General features: G+C 41.9%; 1 protein-coding gene across 2 annotated transcripts in view; it reads left to right on the top strand.

Moving 5' to 3' along the window:
- Positions 1-24467, top strand: part of F13a1 (coagulation factor XIII A chain) — a 169514-nt gene that overhangs the window by 109181 nt on the left and 35866 nt on the right. For both annotated transcript variants that reach the window (XM_048426831.3, XM_085699392.2), the window contains exons 9-11: positions 12235-12338; positions 13942-14030; positions 22127-22280. In XM_048426831.3, coding sequence (XP_048282788.1) covers positions 12235-12338; positions 13942-14030; positions 22127-22280 — 347 coding nt within the window. The remainder of the gene's footprint in view (positions 1-12234; positions 12339-13941; positions 14031-22126; positions 22281-24467) is intronic.

Raw genomic sequence — 24467 nt, 5'->3', positions numbered from 1 at the left:
TGACTTACAGCAGAACTTGTCACCTCCATCACTGTGGCTTCCCCAAAAAGTTTCATCTCCTATAAACAACTCTCATGAAAGTTATTTTAATTACTGCTTATTCCTTCTTTAAAAAAAAGCAATGTGAAAACTGCACAACTTTGGGGGTTCATAACACTTTTAATGGTATAGACTCTGAAACCATAGCGAGAACTCAGGTTTCTAATGAAAGATCTATGAAAACGTGAAGCTACGATTTTTTTTCCTTTTTCTTCTCTTTTCCTTTCTTGTCTTCCTTCCTTCCTTCCTTCCTTCCTCCTTCCTTCTTTCCTTCCTTCCTGTCTTTCTTTCTTTCTTTCTTTCTTTCTTTCTTTCTTTCTTTCTTTCTTTCTTTCACTTTTTCAAGACAGGGTTTCTTTGCGTAACAGCCTTAGCTGTCCTGGAACTAGCTCGGTAGTCCAGGCTGGCCTTGAACACATAGAAATCTGCCTGTCTCTGCTTCTCAAGTGCTGGGATTAAAGGTGTGCGCCACGACCATCTGGCTGTCACTACCATGACTCTTTTATTGTTATTACTATTATTGTTATTGCTACCAATCATTCATTGTCTGAAACAATGTAGTATGACATTCCTACATAGGCATACAAAGTATTTTGATCATGTCCCCCCCTTTGTTATGTGTTCCCTCTCTTTCTTTCTCTCTTTTCCTGTACTATGCTCTCCTTTCACTTTTACGTTCTTTTCCTCCCACGTTCCCAGTAAGGGGAAAACTCGGCAATCTTTATCTCTCCGAGGTTGGCTTATTTCACTTAATGCGATCATCTCCAGTCTCCCTACAAAGAACGTGATTTTTCTTACTTTGTAGGTAAATAAAACTACACTATCAGGCAGGGTATAGCTCAGCAATAGAGCATTTACCTAACACGTTCATGACCCCAAGTTTGATCCCCAGCCCTGCAAGCAACAAGTAAATAAAATGAGAAACTATTGTGTACATACACCTTGCAGATAGCCTCACAGTTCTGAGGACCAGTAAAGTGACCCTCCATCAAAGGTTTCACTCTCCATGAATCTAGTTACCCTCGATCAACCACAGTCTGAAAATTAAGTGGAAAACTCCAGAAATAAACAATTTAGGGTTACAAATATTTCTTCTTTTTACTCTGTAAGGTGTGCGTCTATGTGTGTATCTGCATAGGAATGTGTGCACATGAGTACAGTATCTTCAGAGTCCCGAAGACTCCATTGGATTCTCTGGAGTTTGAGTTATAGATGGCTACAGGAGGCATCTAATGTGTCTTCTGCAAGGGCAGCAAGTTCTCTTAAAGGCTGACCCATCTTTCCAGTCCCTACAATTCATAATTTTTAAATACCATGTCATTCAGAAAAACATGGTGAAATTCCATACCACCCAGCTCCTCCCCAGCCAGGATATAAATATAAAAACATGCACGCAAATATTGTTGGCAGTATATTTTTATATGTGTCCTATTGAAATATTTCATCCTAGGTATGGCAACATAAGAAAAACTAAAGTCTGTGTCAGGTTTGGCATTGTCTGCAGTTTGAGTTATTGCTAAGAACATATGCCTGGTGAATAAGAGGGCCCTCTGCACCCAGCTCCTTCTTGGGGTAGACCTAGTTCCAGTGGGGAGAGCGTGGGAAAGGGCAAAGCAAACAGAGCCTTAGAAGCAGATTCATGTGTGTTACTGCTTTATTCAGCATGGCAACCAGGAAATGGGGCCAGCCTTGATGGATAAGAACAGAGGGCTGCATATACAAAGTGGAGTTTTATTCAGCCATTAAGAAAAGTATATTTGAAATCACATTGAATACCACAAATGTGTATTCAATGGGTAGTATTTCTTTATTGTCATTATTTGATGATTTAAAATAAATAAAAGGAAATGTTAGTGGAAATTTATCAGGCTAAATGGGAAAACATATCATTTGGAGATTTCAGTCCTCAGAAATGTATGTGAACTGCATCAAAAAAAAGAAAGGAGTTGATAACAGCCAGAGACAAGTTTTCCCCCCTTCCCACTAAGTACCTCAATCAACCATTTAAATATTTAAAATAAATAAATAAGTACCAATAACTATCGCCTCTTTCATGGGGAGATCTAGCATAGAGTAGACCAGTGTGTATGCTGGATGGAGAACTCTCTGGGTGCTTTCGCATCTATCCAGAGCAAAAAAAAAAAAAAAACTAACTACCCCGTGAACAGAGCGCCCGTGGCTGTGTAGGGAGCTTCCTCTCCTACTGCTCAGGGCCAGCTGGCTGCTAAGCCACTGGCCTGCCACACACTGCCAAAGCAAAGCCAACCACAGGAATACAAGCTCCAATCAGTCCCCCTAGCCTGCAAGTGCCTCCCCCGTGAGGAGATGTTCCCTTTCCACACACAGACAGCACCTTAGCAGTTAGTGCAACTGGAAGCCAGATCTCATGGGTAAGCAATTAGGTGACAGACTGAGGCAACTTTCCCCACCTCCTGGCCATTTGAAAAGAAGTATTATCTTCAAAGAAACATCTTTGCCTGAGATCTGAAATGCAAAGAGTATTTTTCTTTTCCCAGGCTAACCTTGCCAAGGAGATATGCATTTAAATAAGGATAATTTGGATTCTATTCATCTAGTGGGGACAGGTAGAGTCATGGAAGCCAGGTACTGCCCACTCTGCCCTGAAAATGTCTTTTTGCTGTCTTTTCTGGTCCTTCTGTCTCTCTTCTGGAGCTAGACAGGCAAGGTGACACGCACACAGTGACCTTCCTGAGACAAAAGTTGTGCTCTGATGGGATCCTACCTCCTGCTCCTAACTGCCCTGGAAACCTGGTACAGTTGTCCCACACCTGCCCCACAGATTGCTCCTGGCCTCTGCCTCTTGACCCCTGTTATTTGAGCCCTTTATTCCCTCTTCCTATCCACTGGCCCTATCTATACTAGAAGAAGGTAGTAGGCAGGAAGTAGGAGTATATCAGTCACCCCTAATGGTAAATACTCAAAGCCATCTTCCTTGTGTTGTGTTACATAACAGTCACCCCACCCCCCACCCCCCACCCCCGCTTGTTCCTTTTCTCTTCTGGAATACAGTACTGCTCTCTGCCCCATCTTAACCAATGGGATTTTGCCTCACTCCACTGCCTATGAACACTCCAGCCATCTCTTTAACAAATCCCAGTAATCACACGTATGAACAAAAATGCCTCTGAGAAGTTAACTCCTGGATTTCCCACAGGCAAGCAAGCGCCTGGAGTTTAGATTGAACTGATCACCCCCAGTCCCCATCACTGCCAATACAAACTCTGCTCTTTGCTTCTTCACTCTGTCAGAACTTAAGTCTTCCTTGGGGCTTGGGATGTAGCTCAGTTGGTAGAATAATCACCTAGCATGCATGAAGACCTGGCTTCAGTCCCCATCTCTGATGACACTGGCTTGTAGTCCCAGCCTTCCTGAGGTGGAGGTGGGTGAAAAGTTCAGGGTAATCCTCAACTATAGAGAGCTTGTCAAGGCACTGGAGTTGAGCCTTCAAATGAGGTTTCTACCTCCCGTGGTAATAATCTCTTTGTAGTAGATATACTTCACTAGAACTTTGTAGAATATTATAGAATTCTTGTGTGGATAGGGACTCCGCCAAATCTGAAGACCCATCCCACTACCCGTCTTCCACAAACACCAGTTTGCAAATTTTACTCTACTTCTCCAATTATTCCAATAGCTTCTAATACGAACAAATCACAGATATTAATTTGTTTCAGAATGCCCACAATTTTCTCCTTACCCATACTACAGCTCAGTACTTAAGAGCATTGACTACAAAGCTCTACCATTGATGGCCTGTGTGATCTAAAGCTAGGTTCCCTTCAGTCTTCGTCCTTGTAAACGGGGTGGGAGGGAGTTACAGGAAGGGGTAGTTCTGATAGAATTCATAGGGTTTCGGGTCTATCATGTGTGTTAAGATACAGAAAGGTTTTTAGGATGTTGGAATGTTAGGGGTGATCGTTTGTTGTCACCCAACTCTGATAGGTTTATAGTGCCCCAGACATACTGTGGTCACTGCTTTCTGCCTTCTGGCTTGTCATCAAGGCCCTGAGACTAGCTGTCTGTCACTCAGTGATCCTAAGCCCCACTCCAGTGAATTTCTATTTCAATACGTGTCACTTTCATTAATTTCATTTATTATTTCATTAATTATCTTTAAAAACCTGAGTCCCTTTGCTTGAGCATTTACATAGTCCTATTCTAAATACATCCATTTATTCTCTTAATTAAACCTTGCCATAAATATAAAACATGTTTTAATCAGTAGCAAATGTTATATATGTTGTTATTCCTTATAGATTGTGAGGTTCTTTATGAGAGATTCTACAATTTACATCCTGATCATCTTTGACTTTTCAGCACTCAGAATGGTATTCTGTGAATAGCGTGTATGTGATTAGGTTAGGATCTTTTCATCGACCCAATCAAAAATTCCTAGAATTGAGAGAGGGACATGTACAAACTACTGACATTGAGGGACATTTCAGGAAGATGGATGATGGCTGGGTCTGAAACCATCAGCGCTATAAACAGAGGCTGCAGTAACCACCATTAAATCCCAAGCACTGTACGAGCATTTTCTGTAGTGCTCACAGGTTAATGTGCTCTCGTTTGATTCTCTATTGTCGTATAATCCCAGGTCTTTCCAAGGACATAATAATACAATTCACGATGACATTTCATTCTGTGCTCTTGTTTCAAGGGGTCATATGCAAGGTTCTGGGGAGTTTTAAAAGGCCTTACCTCAAGGGGTGCCTGCTTTTGGTGAAGCATAAAGAGACACTTACCCTGGTGACCTTTTCTTCTCAGCAAATGCAAATTGCTACAGACTTAGTGAATTATAATCAGTAGCTAATGGTTATCATTTATTTTTAGTCCTCATTGTATTTTTTGTTTTTTCCATGTTTTTATTTATTTAATTTACATGCCAACCACAGTTTCCCCTCCCTTCCTCTCCCAATCTCCCTTCTACCACCCCCCAACCATTCCTCCTCTGTCTCCATTCCGAAGGAGAATGGCCTTCTATGGGAGTCAAAAAAGCATGGCAAATCAAGTTGAGACAGGACCAAGCTTCTCCCCCTTGTGGCAAGACATCCTACCATAGGAAATAGGTTCCAAAGGGCCAGCTAATGCATCAAGATCAGCTCCTGGTCCCATGCTAGGAGCCCCACAAACAGACAAAGCTGTACAACTGTCATTCACATGCAGAGGACCTAGCTCAGTCCCATGCCAGCTCCAACTGTCAGTCTGGAGTCAATGAGCTCCCACAATCTCAGGTCAGCTGTCTCTGAGAGATTCCCTATCATGATCTTGACACCCTTGCTCATATAATTCCTCTTCCCTCTCTGTAATTGGACTCATGGAGCTCAGCCCAGTGCTTGGTTATGGATCTCTATATCTGCTTCCATGAATTACTGGATAAAGGCTCTTTGATGACATTTAGGGTAGTCACTAATCAGATTACATGGGAAGACCTGTTCAGGTACCCTCTTCACCACTGCTACGAGTCATATAGGTTTCTGGGAGTTTCCCTGACACTTGGTTCTTCCCTAACCCTATAGTGGCCCCCTCTATCAAAATAACTCTTTCATTACCTTCCCCCTCCATTCTAACCCCAGCTGGTCCATCTTAATCCCTCATGTTGCCCTACCCCCAACCCCTTCACTTACCTCCGTATCCCACCCCCATCTTTAGTTTACCCTAGAGATCTAATCTATTTCCTCTTCCCAGGAAGACCCATGAGTCCCTTTTGTGGCCCTTGTTGTTATCTAGCTTCTCTGGGGCTGTGGATTATAATCTAGCTATTCTTTGCTTTACAGCTAATATCCACGTATGAGTAAGTACATACCTAGTGTTTGTCTCTTTGGGTCCGGGTTACCACACACAGAATGATTTTTTTTTATTCTAGTTTCATCCTTTTGCCTGCAAATTTCATGATATCATTATTTTTTTCCCAGTGAGTAATACTCCATTGGGTAAATGTACCACATTTTCTTTAGCCATTCTTTGGCTGTGGGGTATCTCGATTGTTTCCAGGTTCTGACTATTACTAATAACACTGCTATGAACATAGTTGAGCATGTGTCCATGTGGTATGATTGAGCATCCTTTAGGTATATGCCCAAGAGTGATATTGCTGGGCCTTGAAGTAAATTGATTCCAAATTTTCTGAGAAACTGCCATACTGATTTCAAGTTTGTGTTCCTACCATTAGTGGGGAGTGTCCCCTTTACTCCACACCTTCTCCAACATAGGTTGTCATTAAGGTTTTTTATCTTAGCCATTCTGATAGGAGTAAGATTGTATCTCAGAGTCATTTTGATTTGCATTTCCCTGATAGCTAAGGATGCTGAACAATTCTTTAAGTGCATCTCAGCCATTTGAGATTCTTCTGTTGGATAATTCTCTGTTTAAATCTGTACTCCATTTTTAATGAGATTAGTTGGTATTTTGATGTCTAGTTTCTTGAGTTAGTGACAACCTTTTGAGGCAGAATGCATCAAATGGTGGGAACAGAAGTCAAATAATCCAAGCCAACTCCAAACAGAGTATTCTAAGGTTTTTCTTTATTAAAAAGGAACTCACAGATCATAGCGAGGAAATAGAAATGGGATCTGACATCCAGGTGTAGCTTGAGGAAGGAGAGAAGCCAAGCAGGCGGGACTGCAGCTTTTTGGTACCCAAAGTCACACACCAACCTGGTACAGATTCTTAAAGGTCATTGGGTGAAGGAGGTTCCCTGTCACCTCTCCCTTTTGTCTAAATAGGAGAGTTCCAAACCCAATATAAATCTATATACAATAAGAACAGATATCAAGTAAGAAAATTAGAATTATAATCATCATAAATAATATTAAGCAAGAAACATATGCTAAATGTTTTAATAATCATTTTATCCTAAGGTGTCTAAGTCTTGTAATAGAAATGGCTTGGCTAGATCATAAGATGAAGGTAACTATGATTATCTTCTCTTCAACCCCATCAAAGGCCTATGAAGAGAGATAATATTACTTGAGTAGACAGGAAGTGCAATCAAACAGCTTCCAAAATGTGCAGTAAATGACAGAGACAACTGGCTACTTGTACAATCACCCAAAGTCTTATTTGCAATGTTGAAGCAACCAACTTTATCTAAAGTCTAGAGTAACTGACAGACCATTTTCAAAGGCAGGAAAAATTTTCAAAACCATCTTACCCTGTCTTGGCAAGGTTTGGCAGTCTTTTTCTTGATTCCTGCTTGTCCATCCCAGACACCGTGCACTTTGTCAGTGGTCGAGGCATGGGCAGGTCCTTGCCCAAAGGCCAGTTGTGCCAAGAATAAAACAAGCTCCAAATGGAGTGTCTTCAGTGCTCAATGTTCTCTTGGGAATAGATCAGTGCTGCCAGGAACAATCATGTCTCACGTCAACAGAACCCTAAGTTATTTAAATGCCATCTTCTACAGATCTTTGAAGTGGTTGAAGATTACCTATCTATGCAGAATATAATCTCTATGTATCTAAAGAAACCTATTTAGTATATCAAACATGAATGACTATTGACCTATAATACTTAATACCTATATAACTTAAAAACTAAGACTTCATATCAGAATATTAAACAATCTTTAAACAACTATGAAGCAAATGGGGACAATGACCTCAAAATGTAAACAATGTATAAGCATCTTGATCAGAGGTAGACATATATAATGCAATATGATAAATCTATCCTAAAATTGTATCAATATACAAAATGTCTTGAACAGATGTAGAAGCATGCGTGCTTACAATCTGACAAAATAACTTTGCTAGATATACAAATATTATTAACAGAAATATTAGCCTATTCAATATAATAAATATAATTTAAACTTGTATCAATATACAAGAATCTATATAAATGTAAATTGTCCATAAATAATATCTCACAAGTATTCATTCTATTACTCACTATTATTATTATTTGTGTGAATAAGCTCACACTAATTTACCTATTATTCCATTCAATTTCCCCCTTTTTGTTTCAAAGAGATCTCTCGGCCTACATAATCTCCACCCCAACCCCCAACCCTATACCAGCAATAATCAACCCATAAATGATGTCCCTAACCCTGAAGACAGACTTTGTTGGGAAAAGTGCCATCGTCTACTTAGATACTGATAAATATGTTTCACCAAATTAAAAGCATTTATTAAGGACAATCAAAGCAATTCCGAGAGTTGGTGGTCAGAATAATAAGGAAACTCAAAGCTTTCTGTCAGTTGTGAGTCACCAGCTGTGCACACTGCACTACAAGGATTGCCGGCTGGAGAAGCAGGAGAAGCAGCCTGCGGGGAATGTCAGGTTCCTGAGCAGCGGCAGATGGGCAATGAGCTGGGGAGGTGGGGGGGACACGACATGACACGTACCTGGGCTGGCAAACTGGGCATCAAACAGGGGGAATGTGAGTCAAATAATTCCAAGCTAACTCCGAATAGAGTATTCTAAGGTTTTTCTTTATTAAAAGGAAACTCACAGATCACAGCAAAGAAATAGGAATGGGGTCTGACATTCAGGTGTAGCTCAGGGGAAGAAGAGAGGCTGAGAGGACAGGATAGCAGTTTTGTGGTAGCCATTGTTATGCCCTAACCTGGTCCAGCCTCTTAAGGCCATTGGCTGAAGAAGGCTCCCATCAATTTTTCTGTAGGTTGCCATTTTGTCTTATTTGTCAGTGTCTTTTGCCTTATAGAAATTTTCAATTTCAAGAGGTCCCATTTATTAATTGTTGATTTCAATGTCTGTGCTACTGGTGCTATATTCAGGAGGTTGTCTCCTGTGCCATTGTGTTAAAGGCTACTTCTCTCTTTCTCTTCTATCTGCTTTAGGGTAACTGGATTTATGTTGAGGTCTTTGATCCACTTGGACTTGAGTTTTGTGCATGGCAATAATATGGATCTATGTGCATTCTTCTACATGCCACTGTCATTGAGTGCCCGGACCAGTTTCTTTGAAAATGCTTCCCCCTGCCAAATGTATACTTTTGGCTTTTTTGTCAAAAATCAGGTATTCATAGGTGTGTGGATTTATGTCAGGGTCTTCATTCGATTCCTTTGTTTCATGGGTCTGATTTATGCCAACACCAAGCTGTTCTTATTACTATAGCTCTATCATAGAGCTTGAAGTCAGGGATGCTTCTGGAAGTTCCTGTATTGTACAGGGTTGTTTTAACAAACCTGAGTTTTTGCTTTTCCATATTAAGCTGAGTATTGTTCTTTAGAGGTCTGTGAAGAATTATATTGGGATTTTGATGGGGATTTCATTGAATCTATAAATTGTTTTTGGTAAGATTGCAATTTTTACTATGTTAATCCTACCAATCCATGAACATGTGAGATCTTTCCATTTTCTGATCTCTTTATTAGTTTCTTTATTCAAAGATTTAAAATTCATGTCATGTAAGTCTTTCATTTGTTTGATTATAGTTATCTCATATATTTTATATTATTTATGGCTTTTATAAAGGGTGTTTCTCTAATTTTTTTTCTCAGCCCATTTATCATTTGTACTTAGGAGGGCTACTGAGTTTTCTGAGTTGATTTTTTATCCAGTCACATTATTAAAGGTGTGTATCATCTGTAGGACTTCCTTGGTAGAATTTTGGGGGTCACTTATGTATACTATCATGTCATCTGCAAATAGCAAAAAGTTGACTTCTTCTTTTTCAGTTTGTATCTCCTTGATCTCCTTTTGTTGCCTTATAGCTCTCGATAGAACCTCAAGTACTATATTAAATAGATATGGAGAATGTGGACAGCATTGTCTTATTCCTAATTCTAGCAGAATCACTTTGAGTTTCTCTCCAGTTAATTTGATGTTGGTTGTTTACTTACTGTATATTGCCTTTCTTATGTTTACTTATGTTCCTTGTGTCTCTGATCTCTCCAGAATCTTTATCATAAGCGGGTGTTGTATTTTTTCAAAGGCTTTTTCGTTATCTAATTACATGATCATGTGTTTTTTTTTCCTTTCAGTTTGTTTATGTGGTAGGTTACATTGACAAATTTTCATATGTTGAACCATCCCTGCATCTCTGGGATGAAACCTACTTGATCATGGTGGATAATTCTTTTTGATGTGTTCTTGGATTTGGTTTGCCAGTATTTTGTTGAGGATTTTTGCATCAATGTTCATGAAAAAATGGTTTGTAATTCTCTTTTTTGTTGCATCTTTGTTTGGTTTGGGTATCAGAGTAACTGTGGCCTCACAAAAGTATTTGGCAATATTCCTTCTATTTCTATTGTGCAGAACAATTTGAGGAGAGTTGGTATTAGTGCTTCTTTTAAATTCTGACAGAATTGTGTTCTGAAACCATCTGGCCCTGGGCTTTTTTGGTTGGGGATATTTTAATGACTCTTTCTATTTTCATAGGGGATATATATCTATTTAAATTGTTTATCTGACCTTGATTTAATTTTGATTTGTGTTACCCAATTAGTCCATTTCTTTTAGATTTTCTATTTTTGTGAAGTACAGGTTTTTGAAGCATGACTTAATGATTCTTTAGATTTTCTGAGTCTGTTGCAGCTCTTAAAATTCTTTTTTTTATTCTGTATGTTTAGTGTTTTGATTATTATGTGGCAAGGGGATTTTGTTTTGGTCAATCCTATTTGGTGCTCTGTAAGCTTCTTGTATCTTTATAGGCATGTTCTTCTTTAGATTGGGAAAGTTTTCTTCTATGATTTTGTTGAATATGTTTTCTGTGCCTTTGAGTTGGAATTATTCTCTTTCTTCTATCCCTATTATTTTTAGGTTTGTTTTTTTTCATGGCATCCCAGATTTCCGGGTTGTTTTGTGTTAGAAATTTATTAGATTTAATATTTTTTTGGACAGATGAATCTATTTCCTCTATTGTTTCTTTAACACCTGAGATTCTTTCTCTCTTCCATCTCTTGTATTCTGTTGGTGAAGCTTGCAACTGTAGTTCTTGTTTGCTTCCTCAGATTTTCCATTTCCATAATTCCCTTGGTTTACATTTTCTTTATTAAGTCTATTTTAATTTTCAAGTCTTTAACAGTTTTCTTCACCTGTTTGATTGGTTTTTCTTTTTTTTGTGACTTCTTTAAGGGATTTATTGATTTTTTTCCAATGCTTGTTATTCTTTTCCTTGATTTCTTTAAGGGAAATTTTCATTACCTCTTGAAGAGCATCTATCACCTTCATAGAGTTATTTTTAAATTTTCTGTCATGTATTTCATCTATATTGGAATGTTCAGATCTTGTTATTATAGGACCACTGCATTCTGGGGGTGCCATACTGCTCTTTCAGTTGTTGAATGTATTCTTACACGGACATTTACTCATCTGTTCTTCAAATTGGTGTGGCTTGTGCCAGTGCATTGTCTTCAAAGTTGTGAGGTTTGCGTTTGTGCCTGTATAGTCTGCTGGAGTTGCAGGGGAGGGCTGGCCACAGTGAGGGCATTCAGGTGCCTGTTGGTGAGAACTGCAGCAGAGCAGCAGTGGGGTCCACCAGAGATGGGGTAGAGCTTAACTGCGCTGCTGGTGCAGGCATAGAAACAGGAGGAGCACATGGTGTGCCCTGGGGTTTAGTGAGGGTCTGGACTTTGGGGCAGTTCAGCTTCGAGGCAGGTCACTCACTTGCTTGTCCAACTGGTATTGTTGGACAGGGTTGTGCCTGTGTCTATGTAGTCTCCTGGGGTTACAAGGAAGGGATGGTCATGGCGGAGGGGGTTCGGGGGTGTTCAGGTGTGTGAGTCTTGGAGAGACAGAGCCCAGTGGGTGGCAGGGTGGGACACAACCTGGAGGCAGTTGCCTCAACTGCTTGCTGACTCGTGGGGACTGCAATGTTATCATTTCTAAGATGATGCTACAGAATATGCTTTGTATAATTCGAAACCAGGTAGAAGAAAACCAGAGATAAATATTTTCACTTCCTCTGGCATTTTTTTCCTGCCTTTGAACACTGTAAGCTCTGTCTCAGAGGATAGTGTAGATCAAAACTATTACAGTATCTCTAGATGACCTAGAAGCAAGTTTTAGCAGAAAGCAATGACCAGTCATGTCAGGGACCTCAAATGATGAACTACAATACCAAATCAGAAGACGCAGGCAATCTCCAAAGGCCTCAGATTTAGTTTGAGCTATCCTAGTGATCCCAGCACAGAATGGAGGTCACTCTGAATGCTTAGTTAGTGGGGTGTTACGGGGAGTGTAATCTCATCAGGGCTGTCTTCTTAGGAACTACCACTGTTGGAACGAAGCTTGGATGACAAGGCCTGACCTTCCTGTCGGATTCGGAGGCTGGCAAGCTGTGGACAGCACACCCCAGGAGAACAGTGATGGTAAGCCTGCCTCTTCCCTGTTCACTCCGCTGCTCACCTGGGCGTGTGGGTAGCACACTCATTAGGAACCAACACTAGAAATGTGCTTGCTGAGCATGCATGCAGAATCCAATGCCTGTCAATCAAGTTTCACTTCATTTCAATAGTCCGCTTTACCCTGGTTGTTTTACAACTTTTGGAAAAGGAATATAACTTATATAATTCATCTAATCTTGCTTTGATAAGCAGTTTTGAAGACAAGGACAAAAAAATATCTGGGTAAGCACTTTTACTAGGCTATAAAATATAACTTCAGCCCTTCCTGATCCACAATGATGAAGTGGTAAAAGGCAAGAGGAGAAATAAAAGTTGAAAAATAATTATAAACTCCTTATTAAATTGTTGTTCTTCCAAAGGCTGATGTCTTATGTTCGCTGGTCTCTTTCAAAACTTGAGTGGGTAGATGTTTCTCTTCTAACTTTCCAACCCTGCTAATTAGGAGCAGCTGTGGCCAACCCCAGATTTTTTTATAGAATTACACGGTTTTGAATATATGATAAACACCAAAGGACTGCAAACCCTGGCTGCATTCATCTCTTTCCTCTGCTGTTGGTCTGAGACAGAGATGTTGTATTTAAGTTTCCAGAGATATGGAAGCATTCAGTCCACAGTCACAATGAAGCTATGCGGTGATGCTGGATTTTATGGAGAATGCATCATGCTATCGATTGTTCTGGACTTTATAGTACGAGGAGACTCAAAGAGCTACAGCAGCTAATCTCTTAGAAACTGTGAATGGATGACTAAACTTTCAGGGATCTTAGTAACATAAGCATGAGCATGCCAAGGCTAATGAGCATGGTCAGTGTCCAAATCTACAACTCACCCTGACAAATGTCATAAACAACAACAAAAAAAGCAATAAACAAAAGAGAAAAAACAGTCAAAGCCAGATCAGTACAACTGCCAAGGATATATCAGGGACAGCCCTAGTTCAGTTTCTGATGCTGTGATAAACACCATAACCAAAACCAACTTGGGGTGGATAAGATGTATTTCAACTCGCAGTTATAGTTCATCATGAAGGAAAGTCAGGCTAGGTGCTCAAGGTGCCTTGCTCAGTCTGCTTTCTTATACCACCCAGATCCGCCTGGCCAGGGGATGGTACCACCTACAGTGAACTCAGTGCTCTGACGTCAATCACTGATGAAGAAAATGTCCCCACAGGTCTGCCTGCTAGAGGCATTTTCTCTGTTGAAGTTTCCCTCCCCTGAATGACTCTAGCTTGTGCCAAGTTGACAAAAACTAACAAGGAGAATTTGAAAGAGGGATAAGCCTGACTGGTGCCTGTGTTTGTAGTCAGCAGAAGAGAATTAGGAATAGTGTTGGCCCAGTATTCTTTTCCTGGCCTTTACATTTGGGATTGAACTGGCATTTCTAACAGAACTCTTTTGATCAAGCATATTTGGTCACCTGTCTTCTGCAGCCAGCGAAAACATTTAGACAAAGTCACTGGTGAATCTGGGGAGCACTGGTGCCTGTAGGGCCCCCCTCAGTGCCGTGTTAATGGGCAGAATGAAAAACAACCAACTCATACTGTCTTCCTCCTTGTTGTGTGTTCCAGGCATGTACCGCTGCGGCCCGGCCTCTGTTCAAGCTGTTAAACATGGCCACGTCTGCTTCCAGTTTGATGCTCCATTTGTTTTTGCAGAGGTAAGTGGAAAGCTGGAGGAAAGAGTCAGCTCCCACCACAGCCCCTTAACACATCACAGAGTTAGACACCAGGTTGTTACTTCTCGAATTCCCAGGTACATGGCGTATGCTTCGCGTCAACAAGACATCTTTCCATCCTTGGGTTCTTAATGCCTAATGAGATACCTATTTAACGCTTTCCAGACTTGAAGTCTTGAAATTGTTTTCCTACTAAAAGCAAGAGATTTGCAACCCTGAGTTAAGTTCTGAGTAGCTAGAAATTAGAATCAGTAGTTCTGAAGACATTAAGTGATGAACTAGATCACACAACTAAAACTTAGTTAGAGGCAGCAGCAATAGCAGCTGTGGTAGCAGCTCAAAAGAGGAGGTTATAAAGAGCTGCTCAAGAAGAGAAATTCGGTCCACTTAATGGGTTGATGATGATGTTAAGTGAAGGGCCTAAGATTCCAGAACAACAGGGCAGGAGCTAGAAAGAGAGGAAACAGCTAATTAAATCAATGTAAGAGGCATCAGGTAAAAGAGAAGGCTGGGAGTCTCTTGGGGGGTGGTGTGTGAAAGGCTGAAATCCCGGATTCCCTTGAGATATATTTGCAGCAATCGGCCCTGAAATGGGCACTCCTGTATCCATCTCCTTCTGGACAATCACTCGGCCTGCTGTTTGACGCTCATAGCGGGCCTCTTAAAATGAGTATTGCAGGCCTCCCCACTCAACAGACAAGCAGGCAGAGTGCCTAATACCCTTTCCCTGATAATCCAGCTAATAAGGAGGAGTGCTGGATTTTGAAAGCAGGTGGGCACCAGAGTTTAGGCTGGCAGCCACTCTGGAAAGAATGAGTATTTAGTGTTAGCTCTCATCAGGGAAGGCCATGGGGAGCTCAGGGACTCAAGTACTTGAGATGTGTAATCCTCAGAGAGGAATTTGTCAGTAAGTCCATTCACACAGTGGTAGTTAAATGTGTGACAATACAAAGAACACATATGCATAACCATTGTATGAGCAATATAGTCAACATGAGATTGCATTTGTACATGGAGATGCATTCATTGAGAAAATTGAGTCAGGAGGTGAAAGACAGCAAAGGTCTCAATACTCTAAAGCAAGAAGAAACCTGGCAACCATAATTCCCTGTGTAAAAACAGTTGGTCCCCACCCATGATAACTCTACTCATAATCTTTTAATTTTGTAATGGTGCAAAGAAATACAAATTCAATAGGAACCACACTTTGGATTTTGGATTCAGAGAGTCTTGCTCGGAGAGTCATGTACTGTTAGATCCTCTCAGATGATACTGGGTGGCAGGGACCTGCAGCTTCCAGACACCCCATAACCACAGGGAAAATAGTAGACGCCCAACAATGGGCTCTGCCACTTAGCTATGCTGTCCTGTAGGGGAAGCATATGGAATGCATTTTCAGCTTATCAGACCTTCAGTTTATAATGAGTTTAATCAAAATATAATCTCTTCAAAAGCAAAGAGCATCTTAAGGCCATAGTCCTAGGAACAGAGCTCTGCGGGGTCACAGGGGAAGGAGTAATGGTCTGGGTTTATTCAGACAAAGGAGATTAGGAAGAGGGTAGGAGCGCCCAGTGAGATGGCTCGGTGGGTGAAATCACTTGCTGCCCAGCCTGACGGCCTGAGATCCATCTCTGGGGTCCACATAGCAAAACCCAACTCCTAAAGTTGTCTTTTGACCTCTAGATACATAACATGGTGCACACATTAAATAAATAAATTTGAGAGAAAGGAAGAAGCTGAGGGAGAAAAAGAAATTTCAGGCAGAGGGATGACCTGGGCATCCAACGGCTGTGTGTGGACAGCTAACAGTTCTACAGAGTCACCAGCATACTAATGACGTATTGGGGTGTCAAACAAAGGTAAAGTCTAAAGGCCTATGTAAGATCTTCACAACTTGAGAGATTAATCCTTTATCCTATATGCTAGGGAGAGTTATCAATGCCAGAGGCATCAACCAGGGCACTGACATCTTGTGGGTTGGTTGGAATAGTCACTGAAGATAGGAGACCTACCTGAGAGATTGTTGTCTCTCCATGAGAGAGATGGGAAGGCTTGATGTCATTCTAAAAAAAATAAAAATAAAAGCACCTGACAAAAATATCTTAGGGAATGAATGATTTATTTGGCGGAATGGGCCGTTGTGATGTGGAAGGTATGGCAGCTGAGGCAGGAGCATGAAGCAATTGGCTACCTTACCTCAGGAAGTTTCCTGGAAGCAGGGTTAGCCTGCCCTGAGCAACTCACTTCCTCCAGCTACAGCCAGCTCCTAAAAGATCCACAAGCCTCCCCCAACCATGTCGTCAGCTGGGAACCAAGTGTTCAAACATATGATCCCATGCGGCACTCTCACACTCAAAGCAAGACAAACGGTAGTCACCAGGAAAGGAGGAAGAGCATTGAGAAGTACGAGGGAAATAAATGTCAGCATTTAGACAGCAGAATCACAGATGTGAAGTGCACAGAAGGAAAACACTGTACCTGCCATGGCGGTTTCCAGATGCCTCGGGAGACTAGTCTCACTGTGCTAGGAGTTTTATCCATTTGATTTCACTTTGGCATTTGAAAATTCGTACAAACCTCCCGTGATGTCATCTGACAGTTTATGACACTCCGAGAATCTCTTAATGGGAGATCATTCTGAAACCCATGAAGCTTTATTTTTATATTTTTTTTATTGTACCTTATCAGTACAAAAAAGGAGAGAGGCTGGCCTCCTTACAGTAGTGAAAGGCCTAATAGCTGTTAATGCAAGCGCATTTTGCTGTTATTAAATATAGATCAGGGTGTTGGGAATGTCATCAGGATTTGCAGATAATTGCCCTCTCTTGCTGCAGGAGAGGCTTCTTTGTCAGAGGGTGCAGGCTGTTGCTTTAGGCTGGGCTGTTTTCCAGGTTCAAGATATCTGTCAGAGATATATGAGCTGCCTGAAAGCAAATGAGGTTTCTTCTCTCCGGAGTGCTCACCAGAACCCCATAGGGGTGAGCTGGTAATTTTACTATGGGTCTCTGCGACTCAGTGTGAAGCTGCCGCTCCTTCCCTCCCTCCATGTGTGTGTCATCCTTCCTCTTCCTGCCCCAGGGATGTCAGTGGTAGCTTGCCTCTTCTTGCCTCTCAGCACACTGACATCTTAGCCCTTCCTTTCCAGCTCCCAGGCCATCCGGTTCATTGATTAATCATCAGCTTTTCTAGGGCTTTCCTTGGACTCTGCATGAAAACAGAACCTTAAAGGGGAAGGAGATATGGAAAGTGTTCTCTCCTTTCTTCTCTTCCACTTTTCAAAGAAAGAAATGTGGGGTCCCACACAACATATTCATCCACACTTGTGGGAAGGAGTACGGATTAAGAAAGAAATAGACAAAAGGCAACAGAGTCGGGAGGGCATCTGGTAAATACTGAGTTTTTCCTCATGTTTATTTCTCTCAGCCTTTATATGCCCCATCCAGATAGGAGGGGAAGGCAAAAGCCTGCTTTACCAAGATACAGAGAACAAAGTAATTGCCTTCTTAATACCAAACATCAAGTAACCACACCCTAGGTCAAAGCATCGAGCTAGTAAATACACCGTAGGTCGAACCTCCTGTCGTATAACCTTGAAGGAGCAAGAACAGGTCTGAACTCTCTGACCTTTAGTCAAGGTAGACCAGATCCATTTCTGTGGGCTCTCACAAGGGGACAGAAGAGAAGATGCTGAGTATCCACCAGGGATTCTCTGCGCCTCCCTCCACATGCCTTCTTCATATTGTTGAGTTCCCTCAGGTCCAAAGAGCCAGGTGCCACCTCTCTCCTCAGAACAACATGGCTCCGGGCTTCTGAATAGGGAAATGGAGATTAGAATGTCTTTGCATCAGAAGTTATCTGCATTCCAATGTTCAGCTGCCTCAGTGATTCTCAGCAAAGAGCTGCTTCTTGGGAAAAATCATTGGCTCCTACCTTCACTTCTGCCCTTTTTACCTCCTCACCCCAAGGAACATACATACACCAATGCGCAGGCATGCCTATACACCTGCAAGTCATGTACACACACATATACACACACAGACACACACCCTTCACATACTATATACATACACACATGCACGTGTGCAGAAACACACATACACACATGAATGCATGGGTATGTGATTTACACACACACACTATACATATACATGCACACCATTATGTCTCAAACATACATTCATCCCACACGCACACACAAACCATACATCAAACACATTTCATGAAAACATACACACACGCACACATCTGGGATAGAAGCTCCGTGAAGGTAGGGTCTCCAGTATTCTCATCAGTAGGAGCAATATCTGCTGCAATTAATGAATGAATAAATGCATGAATGCATGTGTGTATATATACATACATACAAAGAGCTAGCAGAGAACGTTGATAAGAACAGCATCTTGAAGATGAGGACATTGCTGCATCTTGGGCTGTGAGTCCTTATCAGTGACAGGAACATGTGAGACCTTGCAGAGATCACCCACAGAGAAGGCCCAGCTTCCCATACTCACAAGCTACAAATGGCAAGTACAGGGTGAGTGATTGACTGTTGAGCCAGGAGGTCCCTGACTGAGCAGGAATCTAGGACATCAGTAGACTCTCAGACACATTGCTCTCTCTGTGGAGCCACAGCAAGGTGGTTTCCACAGATAAATGGACAAAACAAATACTTTGTCCTTGGGTCCTGAGCTCTAAAAGGCATCTCCATCCCAATATCAAAGAGCCTGGCGTGCACCATGCTGTGGGCACCAGCAACAAGTTTGCAGAGATCCTCCAGCCTGCTGAGTGTCCAGCCCGCCTCCCTGAGCCCTCAGGACCTGACAAACAACATGACCTGCACAGGAAGCACCATGTCTGACCAGAGGCAAAAGTGCCATGCTGTGAAGACAGCAACAACTGTCACAGCAGGAGCCCGACTCTATGTGGATACAGTCTCTCTGAGGACAGAGGAAGGACTTAGGTATTCACTAAGATTAGCGTCCATTCAGACAAAAAACCAAGATTGGCTACAAACACAGATGTAGCGTGTACTCTAAATGTTTTTAATAATAAAAACCCAGAGTTAGATGGAATTTTTCAAGCCATGTCACACGGATTTTTTCTCGTTCTGGACTAAAAGATTCCTATGAAACTAGCGAGGTGGGGATGGTGGCTTTTCGTGTTCTAGAAGTCAGAGCTGAAATTCGGAGTTAAGTTAACATGACTTCCTGCAGGTTCACAGCCAGCATCGAAGCCAAGGTTTCCCACAGCTAACCCAGCACCTCTCTGGACCTTGAGAGTCTTTGCACCTGCCCATCTGTTGCCTGCCTTGCCTCATTCCTCAGCTCATAGACTGACTGTAACATGAGGGGCTGTTTGTTTGTTGGGGGTTTCTGTCCTGCCCAGTACCCCACAGCCGGCAAGCCCAGAGAAAACCACACAAAGATCTCTATTATTTATAAAGCTGATTGGCCCATTAGCTCTAGCCTCTCACTGACTCTCACATCTTGATTAACCCATTTTTCTGATCTATTTTAGCCATGTGGTTCAGTACCTTTTTCAGTGGGGCAGCTCACATCCTGCAGCTTCGTGGCCTGGGCAGGAGTGGGAGGAATCAACTTCCTCCTCCCCAGAATTCTCCTGCTCTCCTTGCATCATTTTCACTTCCTGTCTGGTTTTCCCGCTTACACCTCCTGCCTGGCCAATCAGCGTTTATTTAAAACATGATTGACAGAATACAGACAATTCTCCCGCACTGACTCCCATGCGTCTTACACATTTCCACCGGTTACTCTTCGGCCACCTCCACATTGCTCCACGAACCCACAGAGAACTTTGGTGTAGCCCTCTTACTGTGCTCATTGCACTGTATTCCAGAAGTCCTCAGGCCTGGATATTCATTACAGTCCTCTGAGACCACTTTAAGACGTGACCTATTTAGAACCCCACCCAAGCCTCCTCCATAATAAGACATCTACCTGTTTTTAGCAGTCCCCCTACACACACACACACACAACACACTCAGATGTTTGTGACTCCCAGAATCTCCCCTACCCCAGTGTCAACTTTAAAATGGAAGAACCAGATCTATTTTGTTCAACATTACAGCTCTGGCACTCTGGATACTATCTGAGAACGCTATTAAATAATACATAATTATCGATAACATTTACTGAGTGTTACCTCTATGCCAGGCACTATGGTAAGTAGTTCACGTGCATTTACTTCAGTTAATTCTGCCAGTAATTCTGTGAGGAAGGCGCTTTTATTACCTCACTTAAAGGAACAGAAGCTAAGCCTAGAGAGGGCTGGAAAAACATCCGGTAACTACACCGGTAGTGGAGCTCTTTCCCATTCATGCTTCGGTAATACATGGATCTCCAAAACAGAGAGATATGCACCACGATAGGGACCAGTTATATCACCTTTCAGATAGATTTGCCACTGCTTCTAGAAAGCACAATGGGGACACAGAACCTTGGAAGAGCATGGGCTCAGCTTCATTGCAAGGCACTGTCTCCAGTGTCTAGTTTAGATGGTCAATCACCAGGAATTGTCTAAATTCCTCCTGGATGGTTTAATTATGCTTTTAAATTCATCTTTTTTTTTTTTTTTTTTTTGCTACCAAGTAACACAGTTACTGTGAATGAAACAGGCAAGAATTTATACTTATCTAAGAAAGCCTGAAGTTGGCAGTCCAAGCTTGGTCCCTTTGAATGGCTCAAAGGGCTGGCAAGTCTCCATCCTCCCTGCCATTTTCTCGTGTCTGACCAAGCTTTTATTCACTGTCCCAGGTAGACAACAGCTCCAAGCAGTATGTCACTCCCCGTGAAGACATGTAAGGAATAAATGGGGAGATAGACTCTCCTAAGTCCCTCTCTGTAGAGGTCAGAATTCTTCCCAGAAAGTCTCGTAGCTGACTTTCTTCCCTCTTACAAATGCGTTGATTGTACGGCCTTTGCTAGCTTAGCAGCATCCAGGAAGGCAAGAAGTGAGCATGATGCTTCCAGTCTCCCCAAACAGGGTTGAATTTACCAGGAAGAGAAAGGAAGAAAAGAAACGTTCACTGATGAGACAGCTGACCGTGCCTGCCTCAGACATTCTCCTTGATTCATGAATGATCCAAAGTGGATTCCCCTTCAGAATTGTTTAAATCCTTTATTTGCTTATTGGTTTGTTTGGTGTGTGTGTGTGTGTGTGTGTGAGAGAGAGAGAGAGAGAGAGAGAGAGAGAGAGAGAGCGAGAGAGCATGTGCATGCCATGACTACTGTGTGGCAATCAGAGGACTCTGCGGAGTTGGTTCAGTCCTGGCTTCCTTGCAGGGGTTCTGAGAATCAGACTCTGGTGGTCAGGCTTGAATGGCAAGCACTTTAACTGGCAGAGCCGCATCTCTGGCCTCAGAATGTTTTTAAAAAGAGTTTGCCTGCTGGCTTCCCTTCAGTCGAATAAAGGAACACACCAGTGCTAGGGTCTGGATGTCTGTGATATGGAGCATCAAAGATTTTAGAAACAAGAAATTTGCTTTTTTTTCTTAATCAAGATATGACGCGTGTGCATCTCTATGTGGTCTGAGATGGCAGTGTGTGAGGGCAAAAGATAATCATTCCAGTTCTTCAGCCATTTTGTGTGCTGAGAACTTTATGCTTTCTCAGCATTCAAATGTGTACCACGGATTGTATTAACCAGTGCCGTCGAAAAATCAGGAGGAATTTCATCAGTCAAATTGAAATGTGTTGCTCCAGACTGAAGTCTTTCTCATGTCCTTCACTTCACTTCCTTGTCTCTAGTAACTCCTGGTCCATTCTCTTCTTCAAGATCAGCATTTCCTTTTCCACAAATAAGTGAGAACGTGGGGTATTTGTCCTTTCTGTATATGGCTTATTTCACTTAACATAATGCCTTCTTACCACCTGTACTACTACAAATGATAAGATTTGATGCATATTGGGGCTAATATTCCTTGCCTATGTGTGTCCCATTTGTTTACGTATTGACCCACTGGCAAGCGTCCGTGTTAATTACGTTTTAGCTATTGTGAATATTGTACTTTGTAATAAAAACATTGGATGATGGCTAATGCTCTCCTTTCCTGTTTCCAGGTCAACAGCGATCTTGTTTACATTACAGCTAAGAAAGATGGCACTCATGTGGTAGAAGGCGTAGATACCACCCATATTGGGAAATTAATTGTGACCAAGCAAATTGGAGGAGATGGCATGCAGGATATCACTGATACTTACAAATTTCAAGAAGGTAATTTGCTACAACCAAATGTATTTTTCCCCAATTCCGTTTAGTACTTATTCACTGTCAGAATGAAATATGTTTCAGAGAATGCCCTGGCATTTGCAGCATCTGGTATTAAGGGCAGAAACATAAACTCTCGCGAGCAACAGACACCCACAGTTCTTCATTATTTTGCTTGCTTGTTTTGAGCAGAATTCCCCTTCACATGGCTGGTGAAGTGAGTTTTCAAATTCCATTTTAGTAGACCATAGAATGTGTTCTTGCTTATATGAACCTTAATTGTTAGTAATCTATTATAACACACTATCTGCATTATATCAACAAAGATAAATAATAGAAATTTAAGTCACTTCTTCATATTTATTAAGTACTTTACAATTATTTTTAACACATTGTTTCATTAGGTTGTCATGGAAACCTGAGGCATATGACAGATTGATAAGAGAGTGCAATCTCACTAATATAGGTCAATTGGGTTGAAGGCCAGTTTCAATTACAAAGTAATGTTTTGATGGAGGCTTGTTAACTTTGATTATACAGTATATGTCGAATGGTACTATTGTGTTCGGTTATATCTCAATCAATACTATATCCACAGTCCTAACAGTGAACAGGACACAGCTTCTATCCCCATAACAGAGTTAGAATCATTATACAGAGAAAGCTGTGGGAACAGGGAAACACTGGGTCCTATCAAGAGGGTCCAAAGAAGTGAAGCTTAGGAAAAGACCACATTTAAAGAAAACTGGACTAGGGGTTCCAGGCAGGGGAACTATAGTCATAGAGAGGAAATGTGAAGCAGTGCTAGACATTTAGGGACTTGCCGGCCTCCATACCCCTTCTAGCTTAGAATGCCTGGTGCCATCTGGGCGAGAATGCACGCAGTTTCGAGAGTAGAAAGATACAATATCTTTTGGAAACATTTCACTTCCAGAGATTCTTAGAAGTGGCGTTTATTTTAGTGAATGGATGAAAATTATGACTAGTTAGCATACGCTAAATATGCATTGGCATTCCTGAAGTGCCAATGTGTGCGGGGGTTTGTTTTAAATGTTTTTTACTGCCTTCTTGCTCTTATTTACAAAAACCATTTGCATTATAAAGACAAAGCCTGCTGAACTGAGACAGGTGTGCAGTGTTGGAGTTTAGAGTTTCTGGCATTTGAACTTGTGAAATTTTACGGGTTTCCTGAAATCGTTCAGTCTCTGTATTTGGGTGTCATCCACTGCACAACATAAACACACAAAAGCAAACCTCTCTCCTTCCTCTAGGTATTTTGACTTTTCTCTAGAAGGGAAGTTAAAAACAGTATAAACACAATGAAGCCACACAAGCAAACAATGCATTCTCTTACTGAGATGCAAAGAAAAAGATTTGAAAAAGCAAAAAGGAAACTCCTTAGAGAACGTGGAAGAACCCGCTGGATCCATTGCAGTCACTCAGCAGCCCACTCTTAACCACACATCACAAGCTCATGGAGCTAGGGACACCCCAGCCCTGCTGTCTGGCTTACTGTGAGGAAAAGCAGAGTCCAATCCTTGCCCTGCTTGCCTGCCGGAAGACAGGGACTATGGCATGGGGTGGGCAGCTGATCCAGGTGCAAGGAAGGACACCCAACCAGAAAGGGGCCTGAAGTGCTCACAGTACTCATGATATAAACCTATGTCTGAGCAGAATTGATGGAATAATTCATTTAGTCCCAGTTTGATAGAATGCCCCCTAAATGCCATGAGGTCATGATGTATCCACTTGCTCAGCACACTGAACTGACACCTACTGTGTTCAGTGTGACTGAAACACTGACTGGGCTCAGTACTAGAGCACTTCCCAGGTTCGGGTCCCGGTACCACCAAAACTCCTATCCAAGGAGTAAATAAGGATTTCAAGTAGTGCTGGAGAAAGAGTTGTTCGGGAAGATGGGTAGAGCAGAATGAACGGCTTTTCTTTTCTACTGATGAGACGGTAGATGCCTCAGTGGACGAGAGGTGAGCTCACCATCGCCTGTGAGCAGTGCTTAGACATGGGACCGGATGCTAGATCAAGGCAGCTGTAAAAACTACTGGAAAGAGATTAAAGCATGCAGCAGAGCCTAGCCACCATTGACTGTCACCTCCAAGGTAGCAGTGGGGACCAAATAGGAATGGGGCCAGGATTGGATGTCACAAGAGGAAGACACACACCTGTCTGTGAGAG

Source organism: Myodes glareolus, chromosome 14 (assembly GCF_982192425.1).
Source record: "Myodes glareolus chromosome 14, mMyoGla1.1, whole genome shotgun sequence".
NCBI classification, from domain to species: domain Eukaryota; kingdom Metazoa; phylum Chordata; class Mammalia; order Rodentia; family Cricetidae; genus Myodes; species Myodes glareolus.
Note: the sequence above shows the minus strand (reverse complement) of the source record. Positions and strands in the feature narration are given on the sequence as shown.